This window comes from Helianthus annuus, chromosome 4 (genome assembly GCF_002127325.2).
Source record: "Helianthus annuus cultivar XRQ/B chromosome 4, HanXRQr2.0-SUNRISE, whole genome shotgun sequence".
Taxonomy (NCBI): Eukaryota; Viridiplantae; Streptophyta; class Magnoliopsida; order Asterales; family Asteraceae; genus Helianthus; species Helianthus annuus.
In genome coordinates, this window is record NC_035436.2 from 4,814,823 (window position 1) to 4,838,756 (window position 23,934).

At 37.7% G+C, this 23,934-nt stretch overlaps 1 protein-coding gene across 1 annotated transcript; it reads right to left on the reverse strand.

Moving 5' to 3' along the window:
• Positions 1–4,345: 4,345 nt before the first annotated feature.
• LOC110932780 lies at positions 4,346–4,813 on the reverse strand. The gene has a single exon (XM_022176035.1). It carries the CDS (start codon positions 4,811–4,813, stop codon positions 4,346–4,348), a length of 468 nt encoding a protein of 155 aa, XP_022031727.1.
• Positions 4,814–23,934: the final 19,121 nt, after the last annotated feature.

Sequence of the window (23,934 nt, forward strand, 5' to 3'; positions counted from 1 at the left end):
CAGTCTATACCTACGTGCTCCCCAATCGGTATAGTGCGCAACCTAGCGCATCTCCCTCTCGCCCGTGACCCCACCGGAAACTGAAGATACGGACACTCCGGCTCCTCCTCGCCCCCCTCCACTCCCTCATCAATATGCTCAATCTCCTCATCGGATAAATCCATCCCTGCACGTTGATCAATTAAACAAATATTAATAATTAAACAAATAATAATTATTAAACAAATAATAATTATTAAACAAATAATAATTATTAAACAAATATTAATAAACTAATAATAATTAAACAAATAATAATTAAATAATAATAAATAAACTAATAATAATTATTAAACAAATAATAATTATTAAACAAATATTAATAAACTAATAATAATTATTAAACAAATAATAATTATTAAACAAATATTAATAAACTAATAATAATTATTAAACAAATAATAATTATTAAAAAAATATTAATTATTAAACAAATATTAATAAACTAATAATAATTAAATAATAATAAATAAACTAATAATAATATTAATAATTATTAAACAAATAATAATTATTAAACAAATATTAATAAACTAATAATAATTAAATAATAATAAATAAACTAATAATAATATTAATAATAATTAAATAAATAATAATTATTAAACAAATACTAATAATTAAACAAATAATAATTAATATTAATAAACTAATAATAATAATTAAATAGATTATTAAATAAAACAAAAAAAATAAATAAACATGAACCAAAGCGCCCCGCTATGGCCTCGGCGCGGCGCTTTGGTTCTTCATTTTGAAGAACAGCAGCGAACACAGCAGCAGATCTAACCTCAAATCAACACAAACATGCAATATAATCGAATTAAATGATACACGAAGACTAAGGGCTTTAGATCTAACCTTTTAGCCGCTGAAAAGCTCGGAAAATCAACGAAAATGGCTCGAGTGTGTGTAATAGCACCGTTTGTGTGTGTTTGGTTGTTTGGGTGAAGTGAGGGGGAAGGTGCCCCGCTTCAGGGTATAACGAGGGACCAAAGCGCCCCGCTATGGCCATAGCGCGGCGCTTTGGGCCCAAAACGCTGCGTTATGGCCATAGCGGGGCGTTTTGGTGTTTTTTTAAATTTTTTTTAAATTGTACTTAATTAACAAACGGGTCCATAAATAGTCTAAATTTTCCGTTTTTTCTTTTATACATCATTTTTTAATATATATGGACTATACGGCAAGTTTCGGATCAAATCGGTTACGTGTGATGTCTTATTCCGTTATCTCGTGTCATTTAGGTTTGAAATCACAAGTACTCCTGTGAGAAGTGTTATGTGTAACAGCCGCCTACCGTACATGAACATGACTTAATTTTTCATTAATTGCAGTATTATGATGTATGTTGTCATTTCGGGTCGTACAAGTGCGTATTGAATCCGATTGGGTCGTGTCGGTGACATTCGGTTTTTAACGTGATGTAACGCGTATATTGAACAAACACAAACGTGGTTATTATTAAACACATTTAGGATACACGAACACAAACGTGATTATTATTAAACACATTTAAGATACATCGTGAACATATGGGGTTGCATTAAGGTCGGGGGCACGATACGTAAGCATTTCGTACGTGTTGATCTGATCACTGTATAATGTATGCCATGCTGCTGCGCGCTCTGTTCTGTTCGCTGTCCATAGTAGGTTTGGGGGAGGCATTGGATAAGAACCTCCAAGCTCTACATGTATGAAATGACCCTTGTCGACAAACACAACCGCAACTACCAGGTGAGGTTCATCAGCTTCGTTTGGGCCGCCCAGCATAGGGAAAATTGTATCGCTCCCACGAATGTCGAAGGTGTGAACAATCACACCGTATCGTTGGGCAATAAGAAACCCCGTCTCAGGCATCGTCATGTAATTTTCGATACCTGCTCGTCCCACCCCCTTGAAATCGATCCGTTTAACCAGCTCATCATAATGTCCTACATTTTCCGGATCGAAAACCTGCCTCCAAAGCGATTCGTGCATACGTAACTCCTTTAAAAGCTGTTCCCGGATCTTCAAATATGAATTTTGTTTCAATCCTAACCCAACAGCCACCGATCTAAATCCACAATGACCATCTGGTTTCACGTCCTTTATTTTAACGATGTATAATCATAAACCTCTAAAATTAAAAAACGTAAATAGTCAGTTTTTGTTATTATATAAAATTTGAACATAATTATGTAAGAAATACTCACGTTCACGGTCAGCCTCTTTCAGCTGTGCTTCAAAGTTTTCCAAGTTATACATGTAAATTTCCTCGGTCGTAGATTCGCACAATGTCCAAAATGTACGTACGAATTCTTTCCACTCCTTGTCAGAGAATTTCCTCTTGCTGTTCTTATTAATATTTTGTTGAATATGGAACCGACAAAGATACTTATGCGCTTTTGGAAAAACTTGTTCACACGCGTTCATTAGCGCAAAATCCCTGTCTGTTAAAATCACGCGCGGTTCCATACATCCTGCCAGCATAGACTTGATCCTCTGCAACACCCATAGGTAGTTCTCTGACTTCTCGGCGGAAATTACAGCACAAGCAGCCGTAAACGATTTGTTTGTCGACGTCATGCCTACGACCTGAACAAATGGCAGGTTGTACATGTTCGTTTTGTATGTGGCGTCAATCATTAGCACATGCGGGAAGGCACACCACATAGTGAATGATTTTTCGTGAACAAAGAAGACGTCTTCAACTTCGTTCGATATCTCATTCGTGCGCATGTAATAAGTGTAATTTTTTTCGATAAGAATGTTTTCAAGTTTTTGCATCGGAGAGTTACCTACATTTTTTTCGGCGTTGATCTTCTGAACAGCGTTGTGTATATCTTTCGGAATAAGCTTTCTAGCCGGATTGTTTTTTGTCAGCGTTCGCCAAATACTTTGGTTGCGAATATCTTGCTCTGCCAACTCCTTAACCAGTTTTTTGTCCTCCGAAGAAAGCCTTCTCGCATACGCGTGACCCTCGAAGTTTTCAATAGGAGTGTGGTTATGCTTCGCCTTCGTCACCTCGATCCTCCAAACACTTCCGGATGATTCCGAAAACCCGATCATCTCGAACGGGCATCCTATTTTCTTGCTACCCGTTTTCCTCTGTGTAGCTACACTCTTATGCTCCCCACCAAAAGTACATTGAAACCAAATCTTGTAATTCTCTCCTCTTTTATTCGACCTCTTTGTCACAATGAGGTAACCATTGTCTTTTGCCGTGTCTTGTACCCAACGCACCATCTCTTTACGTGACGAAAAGGTCTGCGTTGTATCAAACGAAAATGTAACCGGGTAACAACCTTCCTCGTCAACAGACACATCCTCCGGCTCACCATCGTCACCGACATTCGAATAGACTTGATGTTCAAAGCTTTGTTCACAACCGTAACTCTGGGTTGGATAACACTCCTGCTGTACAAAGCTTTGCTCGCCACCGTAACCGAAATTTGAATAACTTTGATGACAACCGTAACTGTCGTTTGGATTACACTCCTGCTGTACAAAGCTATAGTCGCCACCGTAACCGAAATTCGAATAACCTTGTTGTGCGTAAGGGTCCTCCACAGGGGTATTCAAATCCAGCTGCACCGTGTTATCACGATAACGAATGCCAGAGACAACCTCTGTCTCCCTCAAGTTGGACGACACCGGTTTCTCAAACGAGTCAGAAATAGCGGTCCCCTCGTAAGAATCAGGAACAACCGACTCGTCAGAATAATCACCGAAAAGATAGTTACTGAATCACGACATCGTTTTTTCAAAAAATTTAACTAATAGAGCAAAGAAGATCGACAGAAAACAATTCGAGTGATGAATCCGTTGTCTGGCCAGTGATTTAAAGCCAGAATGTGGGATCGAAGCGCCGCGCTTTGGCCATAGCGCGGCGCTTAGGGTTCACGGGCTCACTGAAACCTAGTCACACTTTATGTCTGTCAGTCTGTCACTCAGTCAGTCATTCGAAACCTCGTATCACCTTTTGTCGCCCTAAGCGCCGCGCTTTGGCCAAAGCGGAGCGCTTAGGGGTGTGAAAATTATTTTGGCGTGTGTGATTAGCATGATCCATTAATAATAAGTGTACTGTCATTGTAGGCTTAAAACCGTGCTAAGTTTAACAGAATTCGTTTTAATAAAATCTTTAACAACTTGAAGTATATTGCCGATTGGTTGACTACTTGATTCTTGTTTTCACTCAAAGAAATGATACAAAAGGATATCAAAATTGTTATGTGTTACACAAATGACAAAGCTTGTAACGCTGGGAAAGGATTAAGTTTAATTTCATACAACACCCTAATAAATTCACTATTGACACAACAACCCCTCATATATTTTGCTGTCTCAGATCACTAAAAAACCTTCTTATGAACTTGTCAGCAGCATCATCCACCTGACCATCTTCGTAACCTTGAGCTACTGGAACCGGTGAGTCTCTTATCTTCATATTCTCAACTGCGGGGTTTGTCATCATATTGAGAACCTTAATGACGGCTGGGTCTATTGTTATGTCGTCATTATAATCGTCCACAGCCAGAGGCGGGTTAGGGTTAGCAAGACGGTTGTTTTTGTGTTTGTTGCGGGCGGAAAAGAGAGAGAGTGGGTAAGGAGGGGTGTCCCTGCAACTGAATTCGTATTCACCGGCAGGTGATTTTTCGGCGATCTTGTCACGCTTCATCACCGTGTTAAAATGAAGCAAGAACTTCTTTTTGGAAATATCTTTTTTCAACGTGAAGAATATCGCACGCACCAAACTCCATATTTTCTTAGTGATTGTTGGTAATTTTTGCTCCATTCTCTCTCTTGGGTTTTTGATTATTGCTTTGATGAGAGAGAGAGAGAGATTTAGGAAGTTTGATGTTTGCAATTGCAGTTAAACAATGGGAAGATTGCAAAGGTATTTAAAGGAATAAAAAAGTAGAAGTTGCAAGGAAAGAAAGAATAAAAAGGAACCCACTTCACACGCAATGTTGACCCTCAATAAAAGAAAGTTGGTCATTGAAATTTATGTTTGCATGTTGAAAACAAGTTTATAAAATAACCCAATAATGCTTTTGCACTTTATTCATAAAATTGAATTGAAGTTTTCTTTGTCGAAACTTTTTTTTATAAACATGGTTAATTGTTTAGAATAGCCAAGACAAGGTTGTTTATATTGATTTGTGATATCATTATGGTTACAATGATAATCTCTTTACATCGAGAAACATGTTATATAATCTACTATGATACCCAAAAAAGTATATCGTACAATATGCATTAACGTACGTGATGGCAAAATCGGACGTTATGTTACCAAAAAATGAAAATCGCATGTTGTGAAAAACCAAATATTGCATGTTAAAAAAAAGTTCGCATGTTAAAAAAAAACAAATTCGCATGTTTAAAAAAATCGCATGTTAAAAAAATCAAAATCGCATGTTGATACTGGATCGTGTACGCAGCGTACGTTAAGACAATTTGTACAATAACTCATATATATATATATATATATATATATGTTGGTCTAATATGTTTATTCACTAATCACATGTGTGCATGTAGGGATAGAAATGTTATCTTTTGATTTTTTAACTTACTATGATATTGTGTAAGGTTATGAAGTTATGATGAACCAACACTTTAAATTCGATATGCTCTTATTAACCAAATAAATTAGTTCTCATTTCTCAATGGGAGGTTATTTTGAGAACGCTAAATATTGCGAGAACCGTAAGAACGAATGAGAAAATCAATCAAAACCGAATTTTTTTAATACAAACCTCGTTCTAATTAAAATACAACATCAAAAAAGAATTCACAACATCAAATAATTCATTTCTTCTCTCAAAATCACTCTTACTACATTTTTTACACATGTGTAAATATAACAAATTTACACATGTGTAAATGACAAAGTTATACATGTGTAAATTTTCGTTATTTACGAATTTACGTAAATTTAAACGTGTAAATTTAATTTCTAACATTGTATTCGAATAATAATGATATGTGTAAAAAGAAATTTTGAATTTGAATTGTTTTTGACTAAATTCTCGTGGTTTTTTCATTTGTTCTCGCGATATTTAGCGTTCTCATTTAAACCCTCCCCCATCTCTCAATACTTTATATGCTACATTCAAATAAGTATGATGTTGAATCATATCATATTTTTATTTTTGGTTTTACTATACAATGAATCAACAAGAAAATAAAGGAAGTTCAAGGAAAATATCAAAATTACCTAATACGAGTGCCTGGCTATAAGTAAAATACTAAAATGCATAGTTATCACCACTTCTTGAAGAAGATCTCAACAAGTCATTCCTCATATCTGGCTTTGTATGGAAACGAATAAGAATGGAACCACGGTCGAAGTACTAGTTAAAAGGTCGGCTTAAAAATTTAAAAATATGCTCCCTCTTATTTACCAACAAAGCATGTCGACACCATTTTAGTTGGTCTTGATATTGGAATTGCTTCTCAATAATTTTTAAGTAGTCTTAACCACCCCCCCCCCCCACCCCGCGTTGCAGGGCAAGGGGCGTAAAACCGTGCTACCAACATTGTGGGGCGGGAGGTGTAAAACTGTGCCATGCAGCAACCAAACGACGAGCGCAAGCTAAGAGACACTGAGATAAGCATGCAAATTGCCTTATTATTATGGGTGCACACTTAATAATAACGCGGGGTGCATGCAAATCCCAGTGAAGCTTAATGAGCGTGAGAAGGGTCTGCCCTATTGTGTGTAAACTTGGTAGTTTGTAGATTTCAATGTGATACTCGACTTTTACCTCATTTCGATTGGAGTTATGTGCCTCAGGGTTCAGTCGTCAGTTAGGACTGACTCCCACCTTTGTTGTAAATAAGCATGTAGTAGAATTAACTGATAGTAAATCGATAGAAGCTTCTCATGTTCTTTTTGGTTGTAAACTTGACCTCGTGGGTCAAGTGTTCGATATTGACCTACTTCCCAATACTCTTGTAAGTCTTGACATGGTCGTTGACATGGACTTGGTTATCTATGTATCAAGCAGAAATCCCCTGCAAAAAGAAAATCGTGCGTTCCCTCTCCCCAGTGGGGAATCCTTATCCGTTTAAGATCATCGTAGTGGTGCCGTTGTTGGCATTGTCACAGTCGTCAAAGCCCAGAAGTGTCTACGGAAGGGCTACCCTGCCATACTAGCTCTTGTCACCGATTTGCCGCTTTAAGAAAGGAAGATCGAGTGTCTTCCACTTATCCATGAATTTTCTGACATGCCTTCTGAAGAGTGAGCTGGTTTACTTCCACATCGTTAGGCGGAATTTCAGATTGACCTTATGCAATTTCAGATTCCTTATGGGAAACGGAAATCCCTTAGGTTCGCTAGATACTATCACAGCTTCATCATAGGATTTTCGAAGGTTTCGCAACTTCAACCTCCTTAGCATAGCGGGGAGCTGTGAATTCCTGAGAAGTAAAATCGGAGAACGTCTTTGCAGCTTTTGAAAACCCAACCCTACAACACGCGGAGCATCGCTTCTGTCCGAGGGTACCGATGATCCAGCGATATACCATGATGGTGTTACGGAGAGGAACTGCACGACCTACAACCTCCGGTGGAAACCGTGGTCATTGGATTTAAGTGGGAGGCATTACTTGGACGGTACCGAATGCACCAATTAGACCGATCACAAGGGCCTCCAGTGCACCCTTGTTTCAATAGAGCTAACCATGTGATGGCATCGCTAGATGGAACTTCCGAACGAACACGGGATTAGGAGAACTATACCCACGCATCCCTGTAGACGAACCTTATCACTTTCACTTGTCATCGCCGCTAGAAGTGAAGCAGTCACAGTTACACGCGTTTGTCGTTTTGCAACACTAACCTTTACCCACCAAACTCTGTTTTGGACAAATGATACACTCGCGCGACCGCAATGTAACGAACCTCCCTGTTGTGCCATGCCGCCATGCACCACTACTGGAAATTACTTCTAGACAACAAATTTGCTGGCCAAATCCTCCGGATGTTTACGAACCTTTGTACGAACCTCATTAATTCCCTGTTTCCTTGATTGGCAGCTGATATAACAAAACGCTAACCACCATACCATGATCTCCACCGATCACAAGATTAGCCCCCCAGGCGTTGTAAAGTATCTATAGATCGAGTTCGTCGGAACTCACTTCAAGCCATTGTTTTAGATCAATTTTCGGGACGAAAATTCCCTTTCAAGTTGGGGATGATGTGGCACCCAACTGACCTAGCAATCCTGTTTTTACAATTTGGTTTACGTAGCGCCTGTGCAGTACCTGGATATTAGTGATTGCGTGTAATGCTTGATTATTATTTGTGATTATTATTTGCGTAGTATTACATATAGTTTAATTAGAGTTTTCATCGTTTCACTCTTCTGTGCTTACTTGTCAAATTTCGGGACGAAATTTCTTTCAAGTTGGGGATGATGTGACAACCCGAACTTTCAAGATTAGTATCACTTAGTCTCGTGATCCTGATTGTCATCATGTGCTTTAATAAGATTTTAAACGCTCTTAGTTAGGATAAACGTGGTGAATGTAAAACGTATTTGAGTAGGTTGAAGTGTGTAGTTGGATTACGGTTGAGTTGGGCCGCTCATGTAATGGGCTACGATATTAGATGGTTTGTAATGATCAGGAATAGTTTAACATATGTGTTTTGGATCTCGGCCCTAAAGCGTGAGCCCAGAGGAAGCCCAAAGCTGGCCGGTTCTTTGTTGGAGCGAAGGTACACATATGGTTATGTGTATGTGTGTTCTTTATATAAACTGCATGGGCTTGAGCCCGTTACACCCGCCCACATGAACCGATCCTTATCTTATATCTTTATGTGTTTTATTCTAATTAGGATAAAAACTCAAATAAAAACCCTACCCACCTCCATAATTTACGTACGGTAGTGGAGAACCCCCTCCCCCTTCGAAGACATCAGCCTGTTCATCTTGTCTCTTGGTTAGTAAATCTTGAATTTTAAAGCTATTGTTAATTGCTAGTTGATGACGATGTTATGTATAATCTTGATTTATTAATAAATGTTAACTGGAACATGGTACCTTGATGAATCGACTTGATGTTAATGTTTAGATGTCGACTGAATCTGCATGAGATTTATTGATGATGTGTGAACTGATCTAATGTGTCATGTTTATGTAGCTATGGTGTGTTTCATAATCAATTCTGGATGTAACAGTGAATGTTAACGGTCAAATAGAATTAAAGGAACATGGCTTCATAGTCAATTCTGGATAATGTGCATTTATTAATGCCATGTTTGTTAAATGATTATGACTTGGAATTGATTGTATGATTGGAATCTTTATAATTGTCGGCCACACATGTTTGCTAGTTGTGTTTTAAAATGAATATTATAGGTTAAGTGCTATCTTTGGTCCAATGGTATGGTTTGGTGTTTTGGTTGTCTGCCATAATTGAAAGTGGGGGGGGGGGAATGATAATTACAAAAAAATGGTGGCATAGTAAAAGGTGCAGACTTCAAGATCAAATCACTAGTTGCATGGGGATGGGTTGTGTAAATAAGAAATTCTTTGTCAAAGAAAGTTACATGGGTTTATTTAATTGGTGGTGATGGGCGGTCCAAGAAGATCATTGGCTGTTGGATCGGCCCAATGGTAATCGATTAAAGCTAGGCTGCAACTATTAATGCATATTAGATAATTACTGAAAGAATTGTGTATGAACGATAATTTACTTGGCTGGTAAATTGGTTTGTAAATATTTGGTAGTGACGGATTAATATTATTTGGCAAACTGATAGATTGTTGAAGAAACCTATCGGGTTATCTACTTAGAATCAAATATTGTCTGTTAGTGTACGATATGTGCTAGTCTGATTGGATGGAACCCTTGTGTATTCATAACTAACTTGTACATGTTATCGATGCCATCACATATAATCATAAGTGGAATAAATACCATTTGGGATATATGCTAATTAATGGATTTCATAAACCTAATGGGCTACATAAATTAAACCAAACAAGCATAGGTGTGGCCGTGCCGCACACTGTTTGCGGGAAGGTAACACAGCCCAGATGGGCTCAATGGGTCGCACGCAGACCATAGGCTGGGTAGAGGCCTGTGATACCTGGACCGCACGTTTGGTGACGGGTCTTAAGGAAACGGACCTCGTGACTAACCTACCATAAATAGTATAGTGGGTCGGGGTGTTTTGTAACATGGACTGTGTATATGTGTTAGAGAAATACATACATGCAAATTGCATATTGTTGTGGTGTGAGTTTGGTAATCCATGAACATATAGATATGGAGTTGTCATTACGAGTAAAAAAATCTTATGTGGTTGATTTGTATTTAAAGTAGAACTCGGGAATAAGTGATATGGGGGATTTGAGACATTTAGTACATTAAATCATGGTGTATGCTAGGGCATAATCAAATAACTTGTATGTTGTTATGCGGTGCTACTTGTGTAACGTGTGTGTGGAATGTAGGATTTCATGCCACGTGACTGATTGTTAATTGGATCAGGCCTTGTAACTTGATTGAGCTACTCGATACTGTGTACTATTGGATCAACTATTTGAATAATCATTGTTCTTGCTTGAATTGTTGCTTAACTGTTATACGTGCCATACGTAACAACCATTGATGTGATCTATGTGTAATCAAACTGTAAAACTGACCGCTACCAAACACTCTCCTAGGTCGCGAGTATTGAATAAATTAACAAGTGAAATATTCTGCCGAGCAAATCAAGGTGAGTTCATTGCATTTTCTCAAGCATGCGTCCCGGTGGTTTGGGACAACTGGTAAACATTGGACGGGAAACATTGGGTAAACAATTTAATCGGTTTTGGTCATTGCCTGGAGGGCAATGGGGGTGATTAGTTGATAGCGCTATTAGGTACTAATTATCTGGGTTTCACTATGGTTGTTTAGAGGCACACTCCTCGGTTACGTAAGGGCGGTTCCCCTAGGGTAACTAACCGGACAACATAGTGGGTTGCTTAGAGGCACACTCCTCGGCTACGTAAGGGCGTAGTCCCTAGGGTAGTTTAACTTGAGCAACATCGTAACGCATTATTGAATCGTATTAACATATATCTGGTAACACATCACGTAAGCAACACTTTGAACTCACCAGCGTAGTCTGACACACTTGTTTGCATGCTTGTAGGTCATTAACGTTTGGAACATGGACTTGCGATCTGGGAGTGCTGGAGTGGTCATGGATCGAGATTATTGGATGACTTATAAACGATACATTGGTTTAGAGTATTAACATGAAACTATTACTAAGCGAATTAACACATGCTTCCGCTACACAACTTTTGAGAATTGATAACATGTTGACATTTTATTAGTAGTTAATATCATATCTATTATTGGTTCAATGTGATTGGTGGCTCGAACTCTGATGCGTAACACGCCTCGCGGGGTTTCCGCAGGTGGAATTTTGGGGGTGTTACAGTTTGGTATCAGAGCCACTGGTTATAGTGAACTAGGTTTTAAAACGATTTGTAAAACCAGACTATAACCGAACAACTTCGAAAATCGATCATGACACTCAGCTCCAGATTGCAAGGTTCGTCTCTCTCTCACTTTATACGTTACTTGCTTAGCAGTCACACACTCACAGCGTACATGAACTGAAACATTTAACATCATAGTGACTCGATAGTGTGACACTACTCTTTGACCCATGTAAACCATAGAACTGTGATATCATCTGTTGTGTTGTTTGAACGGGGGAAACTTCGAGCGCAAGCTAAGAGGCACTGAGATAAGCATGCAAATTGCCTTATTATTATGGGTGCACACTTAATAATAACGCGGGGTGCATGCAAATCCCAGTGAAGCTTAATGAGCGTGAGAAGGGTCTGCCCTATTGTGTGTACACTTGGTAGTTTGTAGATTTCAATGTGATACTCGACTTTTACCTCATTTCGATTGGAGTTATGTGCCTCAGGGTTCAGTCGTCAGTTAGGACTGACTCCCACCTTTGTTGTAAATAAGCATGTAGTAGAATTAACTGATAGTAAATCGATAGAAGCTTCTCATGTTCTTTTTGGTTGTAAACTTGACCTCGTGGGTCAAGTGTTCGATATTGACCTACTTCCCAATACTCTTGTAAGTCTTGACATGGTCGTTGACATGGACTTGGTTATCTATGTATCAAGCAGAAATCCCCTGCAAAAAGAAAATCGTGCGTTCCCTCTCCCCAGTGGGGAATCCTTATCCGTTTAAGATCATCGTAGTGGTGCCGTTGTTGGCATTGTCACAGTCGTCAAAGCCCAGAAGTGTCTACGGAAGGGCTACCCTGCCATACTAGCTCTTGTCACCGATTTGCCGCTTTAAGAAAGGAAGATCGAGTGTCTTCCACTTATCCATGAATTTTCTGACATGCCTTCTGAAGAGTGAGCTGGTTTACTTCCACATCGTTAGGCGGAATTTCAGATTGACCTTATGCAATTTCAGATTCCTTATGGGAAACGGAAATCCCTTAGGTTCGCTAGATACTATCACAGCTTCATCATAGGATTTTCGAAGGTTTCGCAACTTCAACCTCCTTAGCATAGCGGGGAGCTGTGAATTCCTGAGAAGTAAAATCGGAGAACGTCTTTGCAGCTTTTGAAAACCCAACCCTACAACACGCGGAGCATCGCTTCTGTCCGAGGGTACCGATGATCCAGCGATATACCATGATGGTGTTACGGAGAGGAACTGCACGACCTACAACCTCCGGTGGAAACCGTGGTCATTGGATTTAAGTGGGAGGCATTACTTGGACGGTACCGAATGCACCAATTAGACCGATCACAAGGGCCTCCAGTGCACCCTTGTTTCAATAGAGCTAACCATGTGATGGCATCGCTAGATGGAACTTCCGAACGAACACGGGATTAGGAGAACTATACCCACGCATCCCTGTAGACGAACCTTATCACTTTCACTTGTCATCGCCGCTAGAAGTGAAGCAGTCACAGTTACACGCGTTTGTCGTTTTGCAACACTAACCTTTACCCACCAAACTCTGTTTTGGACAAATGATACACTCGCGCGACCGCAATGTAACGAACCTCCCTGTTGTGCCATGCCGCCATGCACCACTACTGGAAATTACTTCTAGACAACAAATTTGCTGGCCAAATCCTCCGGATGTTTACGAACCTTTGTACGAACCTCATTAATTCCCTGTTTCCTTGATTGGCAGCTGATATAACAAAACGCTAACCACCATACCATGATCTCCACCGATCACAAGATTAGCCCCCCAGGCGTTGTAAAGTATCTATAGATCGAGTTCGTCGGAACTCACTTCAAGCCATTGTTTTAGATCAATTTTCGGGACGAAAATTCCCTTTCAAGTTGGGGATGATGTGGCACCCAACTGACCTAGCAATCCTGTTTTTACAATTTGGTTTACGTAGCGCCTGTGCAGTACCTGGATATTAGTGATTGCGTGTAATGCTTGATTATTATTTGTGATTATTATTTGCGTAGTATTACATATAGTTTAATTAGAGTTTTCATCGTTTCACTCTTCTGTGCTTACTTGTCAAATTTCGGGACGAAATTTCTTTCAAGTTGGGGATGATGTGACAACCCGAACTTTCAAGATTAGTATCACTTAGTCTCGTGATCCTGATTGTCATCATGTGCTTTAATAAGATTTTAAACGCTCTTAGTTAGGATAAACGTGGTGAATGTAAAACGTATTTGAGTAGGTTGAAGTGTGTAGTTGGATTACGGTTGAGTTGGGCCGCTCATGTAATGGGCTACGATATTAGATGGTTTGTAATGATCAGGAATAGTTCAACATATGTGTTTTGGATCTCGGCCCTAAAGCGTGAGCCCAGAGGAAGCCCAAAGCTGGCCGGTTCTTTGTTGGAGCGAAGGTACACATATGGTTATGTGTATGTGTGTTCTTTATATAAACTGCATGGGCTTGAGCCCGTTACACCCGCCCACATGAACCGATCCTTATCTTATATCTTTATGTGTTTTATTCTAATTAGGATAAAAACTCAAATAAAAACCCTACCCACCTCCATAATTTACGTACGGTAGTGGAGAACCCCCTCCCCCTTCGAAGACATCAGCCTGTTCATCTTGTCTCTTGGTTAGTAAATCTTGATTTTTAAAGCTATTGTTAATTGCTAGTTGATGACGATGTTATGTATAATCTTGATTTATTAATAAATGTTAACTGGAACATGGTACCTTGATGAATCGACTTGATGTTAATGTTTAGATGTCGACTGAATCTGCATGAGATTTATTGATGATGTGTGAACTGATCTAATGTGTCATGTTTATGTAGCTATGGTGTGTTTCATAATCAATTCTGGATGTAACAGTGAATGTTAACGGTCAAATAGAATTAAAGGAACATGGCTTCATAGTCAATTCTGGATAATGTGCATTTATTAATGCCATGTTTGTTAAATGATTATGACTTGGAATTGATTGTATGATTGGAATCTTTATAATTGTCGGCCACACATGTTTGCTAGTTGTGTTTTAAAATGAATATTATAGGTTAAGTGCTATCTTTGGTCCAATGGTATGGTTTGGTGTTTTGGTTGTCTGCCATAATTGAAAGTGGGGGGGGGGGGGGGAATGATAATTACAAAAAAAATGGTGGCATAGTAAAAGGTGCAGACTTCAAGATCAAATCACTAGTTGCATGGGGATGGGTTGTGTAAATAAGAAATTCTTTGTCAAAGAAAGTTACATGGGTTTATTTAATTGGTGGTGATGGGCGGTCCAAGAAGATCATTGGCTGTTGGATCGGCCCAATGGTAATCGATTAAAGCTAGGCTGCAACTATTAATGCATATTAGATAATTACTGAAAGAATTGTGTATGAACGATAATTTACTTGGCTGGTAAATTGGTTTGTAAATATTTGGTAGTGACGGATTAATATTATTTGGCAAACTGATAGATTGTTGAAGAAACCTATCGGGTTATCTACTTAGAATCAAATATTGTCTGTTAGTGTACGATATGTGCTAGTCTGATTGGATGGAACCCTTGTGTATTCATAACTAACTTGTACATGTTATCGATGCCATCACATATAATCATAAGTGGAATAAATACCATTTGGGATATATGCTAATTAATGGATTTCATAAACCTAATGGGCTACATAAATTAAACCAAACAAGCATAGGTGTGGCCGTGCCGCACACTGTTTGCGGGAAGGTAACACAGCCCAGATGGGCTCAATGGGTCGCACGCAGACCATAGGCTGGGTAGAGGCCTGTGATACCTGGACCGCACGTTTGGTGACGGGTCTTAAGGAAACGGACCTCGTGACTAACCTACCATAAATAGTATAGTGGGTCGGGGTGTTTTGTAACATGGACTGTGTATATGTGTTAGAGAAATACATACATGCAAATTGCATATTGTTGTGGTGTGAGTTTGGTAATCCATGAACATATAGATATGGAGTTGTCATTACGAGTAAAAAAATCTTATGTGGTTGATTTGTATTTAAAGTAGAACTCGGGAATAAGTGATATGGGGGATTTGAGACATTTAGTACATTAAATCATGGTGTATGCTAGGGCATAATCAAATAACTTGTATGTTGTTATGCGGTGCTACTTGTGTAACGTGTGTGTGGAATGTAGGATTTCATGCCACGTGACTGATTGTTAATTGGATCAGGCCTTGTAACTTGATTGAGCTACTCGATACTGTGTACTATTGGATCAACTATTTGAATAATCATTGTTCTTGCTTGAATTGTTGCTTAACTGTTATACGTGCCATACGTAACAACCATTGATGTGATCTATGTGTAATCAAACTGTAAAACTGACCGCTACCAAACACTCTCCTAGGTCGCGAGTATTGAATAAATTAACAAGTGAAATATTCTGCCGAGCAAATCAAGGTGAGTTCATTGCATTTTCTCAAGCATGCGTCCCGGTGGTTTGGGACAACTGGTAAACATTGGACGGGAAACATTGGGTAAACAATTTAATCGGTTTTGGTCATTGCCTGGAGGGCAATGGGGGTGATTAGTTGATAGCGCTATTAGGTACTAATTATCTGGGTTTCACTATGGTTGTTTAGAGGCACACTCCTCGGTTACGTAAGGGCGGTTCCCCTAGGGTAACTAACCGGACAACATAGTGGGTTGCTTAGAGGCACACTCCTCGGCTACGTAAGGGCGTAGTCCCTAGGGTAGTTTAACTTGAGCAACATCGTAACGCATTATTGAATCGTATTAACATATATCTGGTAACACATCACGTAAGCAACACTTTGAACTCACCAGCGTAGTCTGACACACTTGTTTGCATGCTTGTAGGTCATTAACGTTTGGAACATGGACTTGCGATCTGGGAGTGCTGGAGTGGTCATGGATCGAGATTATTGGATGACTTATAAACGATACATTGGTTTAGAGTATTAACATGAAACTATTACTAAGCGAATTAACACATGCTTCCGCTACACAACTTTTGAGAATTGATAACATGTTGACATTTTATTAGTAGTTAATATCATATCTATTATTGGTTCAATGTGATTGGTGGCTCGAACTCTGATGCGTAACACGCCTCGCGGGGTTTCCGCAGGTGGAATTTTGGGGGTGTTACAGTTTACCATATAAAAAAAATCCACTGAAAGAGGCATTATCATTGTGCTAATCATTAAACCTTTATTTAGACCATCCATAGTGGGGTAGTTTCTAACGTTTTTTTCCTTCAAAAACGCCCACCACACCCCCAAACCACCCCCCATGGGCGTTTTTGTCAAGAAATTTTGTTTTGGCGTTGCTTTACCACGCCATGTTCATTTTGTGTTGGCCAATGACTGTCATCCCTTTTGTGTTTGGCTAATAACAATTTTTAGTGAGTTTTTTTTATTTAAATTCTATTACACCTTTTTAACGTAATGTCCATATCCTCACTACACTCATTTAAGAAAAAACGTCTCATAATGCCTCATTGCTGACTGGACTGCCACATGTTGCAAAACGCCTAAGAGTGGAGTGTCTTCCCCTACGCATGGTCTTATGGTGTTATCAGGGGCGGACCCATTTGGATCCGTGGGTGGGCGGGCGCACCCCATAAACTTTCGGTTTTATAAGTATATATACGATTCAATTTTGACTCCGCACCCCATGAAAATTTGACTCCGCACCCCATGAAATTGATAATGAAAGAATAGTGGAAGTAAAATGTGTTTGAACTAAAAGAAAAGGGAGTAAAAATGGTGTTCACCTGATTAGTTGCAGGTGGGGCAAAATAGTGGAGAAGAAGACCTTATTTAGAATAGGGACAATTTTGTAATTTTAGATACTCACTCAAAATTCAGGATGGCAGCACACGTGATCCTTTCCCTTTTTACTATTACTCAATTCTTTATTTTTTTTATTTTTTTCTTATCTTATTAAATTATTAGTTTGCTTAAAGATCCATCTCTCCATATTAATTATATATGTATTCTATGTCATACTATTTGAAATGCTCCTAGAAAAAAACTCAAATTAAATGTTACTAAGCTAACTGAGTGATACAAATGTAAAAAATGTATCTTAAGAGTCATTGATTAAAATTTTCTAGTTTTGTCTTTTGATTATTTTTTTTTTTTTGGTTGTTGTTCTAGACTTTAGTTAATGATTTTGTTGTTTTATTTAAAGTTTTGTTTGTTTGAATGATTAGCAATAAATAATCAACATTTAAAACCAGGACTTGAATGTTTGAAACTTAAAATTGAAAATTATAGACTATGGTTGATGATTGATTATTTGTTTAAGTGCTTAGCGTTGTTTCATGGACTTATGGAGCGATTTATATGTGAAAAGAACCATGAGTAGATATCTTATGGAACGATTTGTCAAGATGAAAGGGATTGAGAATTTAAGTGATAGTTGTATATGAAAGACTTGCTTAGGAAAGTCCCTCTAGATGATATTTTGGATAGATTTAAGAAAAATGAAAACCCGCAGGGCCCAATTTTAAATATGTTTGTAATGACATTTAACACTGGGGTATTGGATTTTAATAATCCCAAGTTTCATTAATTGGCGGGTAATAATCCCAACTTCAAAAATTGCCTACAACAGTCCCAACTTGTAAGATTTTGGCCACCAATGATCCTTGTCTAACTGGGTTATAACCTTCTTAGGCTGGTGACCTGCAATTTATTCCGGCTACCCGTTTTACCCCTGAAACCACCAAACGAGACCACCACCAATCATCTCCGACCTCCTGTAATCTTCTCCGCTTCTCAAAAGTTTAAAATTTCCACCATCTACGCAACTCCGGTGACCTGCAACTTATTCTGACGACCTTCTTTACCCCTGAAACCACCAAAGGAGACCACCACTTGTCATTTCCAACCTTTAGTGACATTCTCCGCCGCTCAAAACTTCAAAAAACTAACTGGGTTATAACCCAGTTAGACAAGGATCATTGGTGGCCAAAATCTTACAAATTTGGGACTGTTGTAGGCAATTTTTGAAGTTGGGATTATTACCGGCCAATTAGTGAAACTTGGGATTATTAAAATCCAATACCCCTTTAACACTTTGACGTGCTTTTGATGAAAATTTAAATTTTAGTTTGATGTTCTTTTATTTTACATGACCTGACCCGACCCGCTATAAACCGAACTTTTTATATAGCTAGGGGACTAAAATATTTAAAAATATTTCGCACCCCCAAGACAAAATTTCTGCGTGCGCCACTGAGTGTTATCAACTTTGTTTTAAAAAGCACATGACATGATGTGATTTATTTTTTTTGGTTATACTTTATATTGTCTTTCATGTTGCTTTTCCGTCCTTTTAATTATTAATTGGGGAAATGAATCTCGTGTTTAGGCAATGAAAAGTTGGTGCTGATATTTTATGAGCACACCAGAAACAACTAAAAATGGAACAAAAAGGAAGAAGAAAATGCGTAAATTAGAAATCTAAAAAGCTAGTGATGATCCTTAACGTAAGTGAAAGGTTGGTAATAGTCAATTGATTAAAGGAACTAAAATACATCCTATTGTTTTGGTTGGATTGAATATACATAACTATGTTTGTTTCACGCGTCTTTCGCAACTTGTTAGAAATATCAAATTATACGATAGTTAAAAGTATACTTGAATATTTTATAACTCAAGTCATTTTTAGGTGAATTTAAGATCAGGTTTTGAATACCGAGCATTCTAGTTGTTATTTTTTAACAATGTAAGACGACAAAGAGAATACCCGGTACCCGTATTACCCATGAACCTGATGGGTAATGTGTAATAGTTAATCGATGTGTATGGGTCCAAGTATTATGCAGGATTTTGTAATCTGGTATGAAACTGTGATTGATTGCCAAAATTCGTCTCATATCTGACACACTGTCATGTTTGGTACGCTTTGTAATATACTAGTCAAACGCCTAAGGGTGTTTTAGTATTGTTTTTATCCCATTTTACACAAATTTAATCGAATACAAATTTGGATTACCTAGAAATAATTGGGTTTGTTGTCCTTGATTAAAAAAGAAAAAATACACTTTGATACTTTGATGGTATGAAGGCATGTTAAATTGTTAGTTAATAATATCTTGAGGTTCTAGGTAACACAAAGCCAGACTTTACATTACTTAGCAAAAGAGTTTTATACCATGCTTTTGGTGGAGGAAAGTTCAATGCCTTGATTCACCTATGAACCTACCCGGCATCTTCTCAAATTTTCTTTTTCGGGCTTTATTATAAACTAGTAGAATTCTTCCGAGCTTACGACGGGAATTCAACGGGTATAGATTTGGTTCATTATGGTATTGATAACATACTAACACTCAGTATAGCAGTTGAAAGTGAAAACTTAAATAAATAAATAATTAAAGTTGTGAATGCCAAAAAGGATACGTACACATGTATTATATCGACGTAAAATGAATATCGGTAACAATTTTGATAACATCGAGATACTGGTACCGCTATCGGCTGAGAGTGGTTCACTTCATCACATCACTGATATGTTACTGACACCCGCTATAGCCTATAATACAAAAAAAAAAATCTATTTTGAATACAACTAGGGGTGAGCAAAAGGAAAAACCTGACCTGACCCGACCCGAGAACCGATCAAACATAAAACACAGAACCGATTCACTATCCTAAATATAGGGTCGGTTCCGGTCCATAGGTCCAAGTCGGGTTTCACCGTGAAAAGAATCGAGAACCGACCCGACCCGACCCTATTTTATATGAAAAATTAAAACCGATCTAAATACCTAGGTACTTGGGTTCGGGTCGGGTTGGGTATACTTTTGGTTCTGTTCTTGGTTATTTTTTATCCGAACCTAAACTTGCTCACCCTTAAATACAACTAGCCGAGAACTAATAAGTCGTTTAATTTGGTTTGCTATGGTACCGACACTCTCTATACTAAGTTAAACATTTAAACGTCTAATTTTTGCAACATACATTCATCAATAACCGTTGTCACGGAATCCATGTCAACGTTGTACAATAACTACTTGATGTAACACTCCAAATTTTTTAAAACTTAAAATAATATATATAAAATAATTGAATTTTATATGTTTGGCTCGTTATCATTTAAAGGGTTAGATCAAATAAGAAGAAAAATCGATTTAAAAAGAAAAAGAAGAAAGTGCTATGATGGTAAAACATTAAAGAGTTTATAACTTTTTACATTAATATTATTTCATTATGCTAAAACATTAAATACTAATTTTATTTTTTTCTCATAATGTTTGTAATGTAAAGTATTGTATTGTATTATATATTGTATTGTTAGCACAAGCTTTTGTATAAAACAAATATATAAAAGCCGATCTCAACTCGATGACGCTTTGCAATCTACTTAAAATAACTTTTACCAAAATGAGAATGGATATATAGCTACACAATACAATATGTATCGTGTCAAATGTGATCTTAATTCAACATTAAAAGTATTTTTTTTTATTTTTTTATCAGCTTGAATCACACCAAATCCGTTTTCGGCAGGGCTCGAACAAAATTAACCCTAACCGAATAAAATGAATTCGGTTTATATGTAGCCCAATAAACCGAGTAGCCAAAGTAAACTATACTTATATTTAGTCGAATAAACCCAATTATATGAATTCGTTGTATTCGGTTGAAACCGAAAACCAAACCAAATTCGAATGCGGTTTGTGATTCAGTTTACAAGTACTTAAATTCTGTTTAGTTTGGCTCCATTTTTAGTTTAACCCAAAAATTTTAAACCGAATAAAAGGAGCCAAATAGTCGAATAAACCGAAAAGAACCGATTGAAACCTCTAACGGTTCCAAGTTGTTTCAATTATTTTTGTCATAATTTTGTGAAGGAGCTTTAATTTTCACAAAATTGAACGACTTTTTTGAGACAAAACACAAAGTATGTTGGTTTTTTATATGCAAAAAATTTGTTGATAGACTTTTATGAGAAAAATGAGAAGATATGTTGGTTTTTAATGATATTTTCCTTTAAAATATTACTATAATCGTTTAAATATATACTTTATAACTTTATATCTTTTATTAAATTTTAGAGTAAAATGCAATTTTACCCCCTGAGGTTAGAGTCAATTGGCACTCTGACCCTCTCCTGGAAAAAATTGCAATTTGCCCCCCCAACATTGTTGTTATGTCGCAAGATTACCCTCTGTCGTCAGTCAACGGTTGTTTAACTGTTAAATGGTATGTAAAATGACTATATTACCCTTTCATATTACCCCCTATGATTTGTTCTACTCTGCAATATTACCCCCAAAGTAAAATAACTATATTACCCTTTCTTGTTACCCCCTATGGTTTTCTGTACTCTGCAATATTAACCCGCAGTGTTATATTTTCTTGCAAACATTACCTCCTGCAAACATTAACTCAAATGAAGCAGAACTACCAAACTAACTAAACTAAAACATCACAACCTACTGTTGCGTCTGCGAGTTTTGCGGGCAGGTTGGTTAAACCATGTCTTCACATAGTTTTGCCAATGCTTCTTGAAGTGCCCATTCGGGATAACATTGTTATGCTTAACCATGACTTACCTGCAAAAACCATCATACTACTACTTTATCGTAAGAAAATATTGTTATGCTTAACATGTTTATGGTGGGGGTTTGTGGCGGAGGAGACATCGTAAGTGAGACTCTAACAAGAGCAGGACACTTCTACAAAACCGATCCAACATGTCCGACCTGAATATTCTCCGGAACCCTAAGTCTAAGCTCTTCAGCAGCTTTCCACAACCGCTTACTAACATCTCTAAATCCAGTACACACCTTCGCCTCAGACAACAATGCCGGCGGCGACAACTGCCGCATCACCTCCCATAAACAACTCACCGACAACTTACCAGATCCGATATCAACCTTGTAGTTCAACCAAAACCGGGCTAGAAATGTACTTCACCTTTACGCTCTTGTCGCTAGCTTCTGGTTTCGGATTGGAATGGCGGTAGTGGTCAGAGATGGTGGTGAATCACGTTGATTGCCAATCTGATGTTGCAGGTGTATATTTGTGTTGGTTGTGGTGAGGGTGTTGGTCAGCTGAAGAAGAAGAAGATGAACAATGGTTTTAGGGATGGTGATACAGGTGTGTTATAAATAATATAATAATAATAATAATAAATTATGGGGTATGATTATCAAAATACCCCTATATTTAACAGTCAAACAACTGTTGACTGATGGCAGGGGGTAATCTTGCGACAGAACAACAATGTTGAGGGGGGGGGGGGGGGCAAATTGCAATTTTTTTTCAGGGAGGGGTCATAGTACCAATTGGCTCTAACCCTAGAGGGTAAAATTGCAGTTTACTCTAAATTTTACAAAATCAATCTTTTCTAATTATATAACACCAAGCTGTATGCATGTATGCAAGTATGCAACTCAACTTTTAAACTAGCAATATAGAAAGTATTTTTAATCTTTCAAAGTACATTTCGTAATACGAATTGGTTTCTTTTAAAGGGGCTAGCTTTACGTATGAAAGAAAAGGTTCATTTGAACATCTCATAATAATGTCAAACCAGTACTACTTGGTTCTTCTTTTCAAATGGTCCAAAGCAAAAGAAAATGTCAAACCAGTACTACTTGGTTCTTCTTTTCAAAAGGTTGCTAGCTTCATTTGAAATTTTTTTCCGGTCGAATTCATGAATCATCTCATAAATTAATAATTTTGTTTACAAGAAACCGCCTAAGAAATACGTCGACTTGAATGAACTACAACCTGAACAAGGCACATGTCTCACCAATTTATATTAGAGGTCTTAACCATTCAGACTCTGTATAATGTTTAACCATTCAGAGACAAACGTCTGACCATTCATACATCTGCTCGTGAAACAAACAGTTTGAGTCATTAAGTGTTGAACCAGTAAGAGAGGTTTGAACCATTAACAGGTAAACAAACAGCCCCTCAGTATAATGCTTAACCATTCAGAGGCAAATGTCTGAACCATTCAGACATCTGCTCACGAAACAAACAGTCTGAACCATTAAGTGCTGGACCAATAAAAGATCTGAACCATTAAGAGCCTCATTAAGAGGTAAACAAACAGCTCCTATGTTAGTTTGTATATATTAGATACTACAAGCTGGCAGGTGCATTTGTTTACTTAGCAATGGAGGTTTGTGAGGGGGCACACTCCTGTTTTCTACCCAACTTCTAATTAACCAAAGGCAATTTGGTTGTTCAAAAGTGATTTTCTCAATCATTACAAAAATGAGTTTGGTTGTTTTCTTTTTCTATTTCACTGAGATATTTTTTTTGAGTGGCAGGTTGGCCGAACACAAAAAGGTTCTCTTTTTCCATTACATTTTTTTTAATACATTAATACACGAGTTAAATAAAGTAAATAGTACATAGTAACGAAGATTTATGAATTGTAACATGATATTTGAAGATAAATATGATTTAATTTAAGAAAT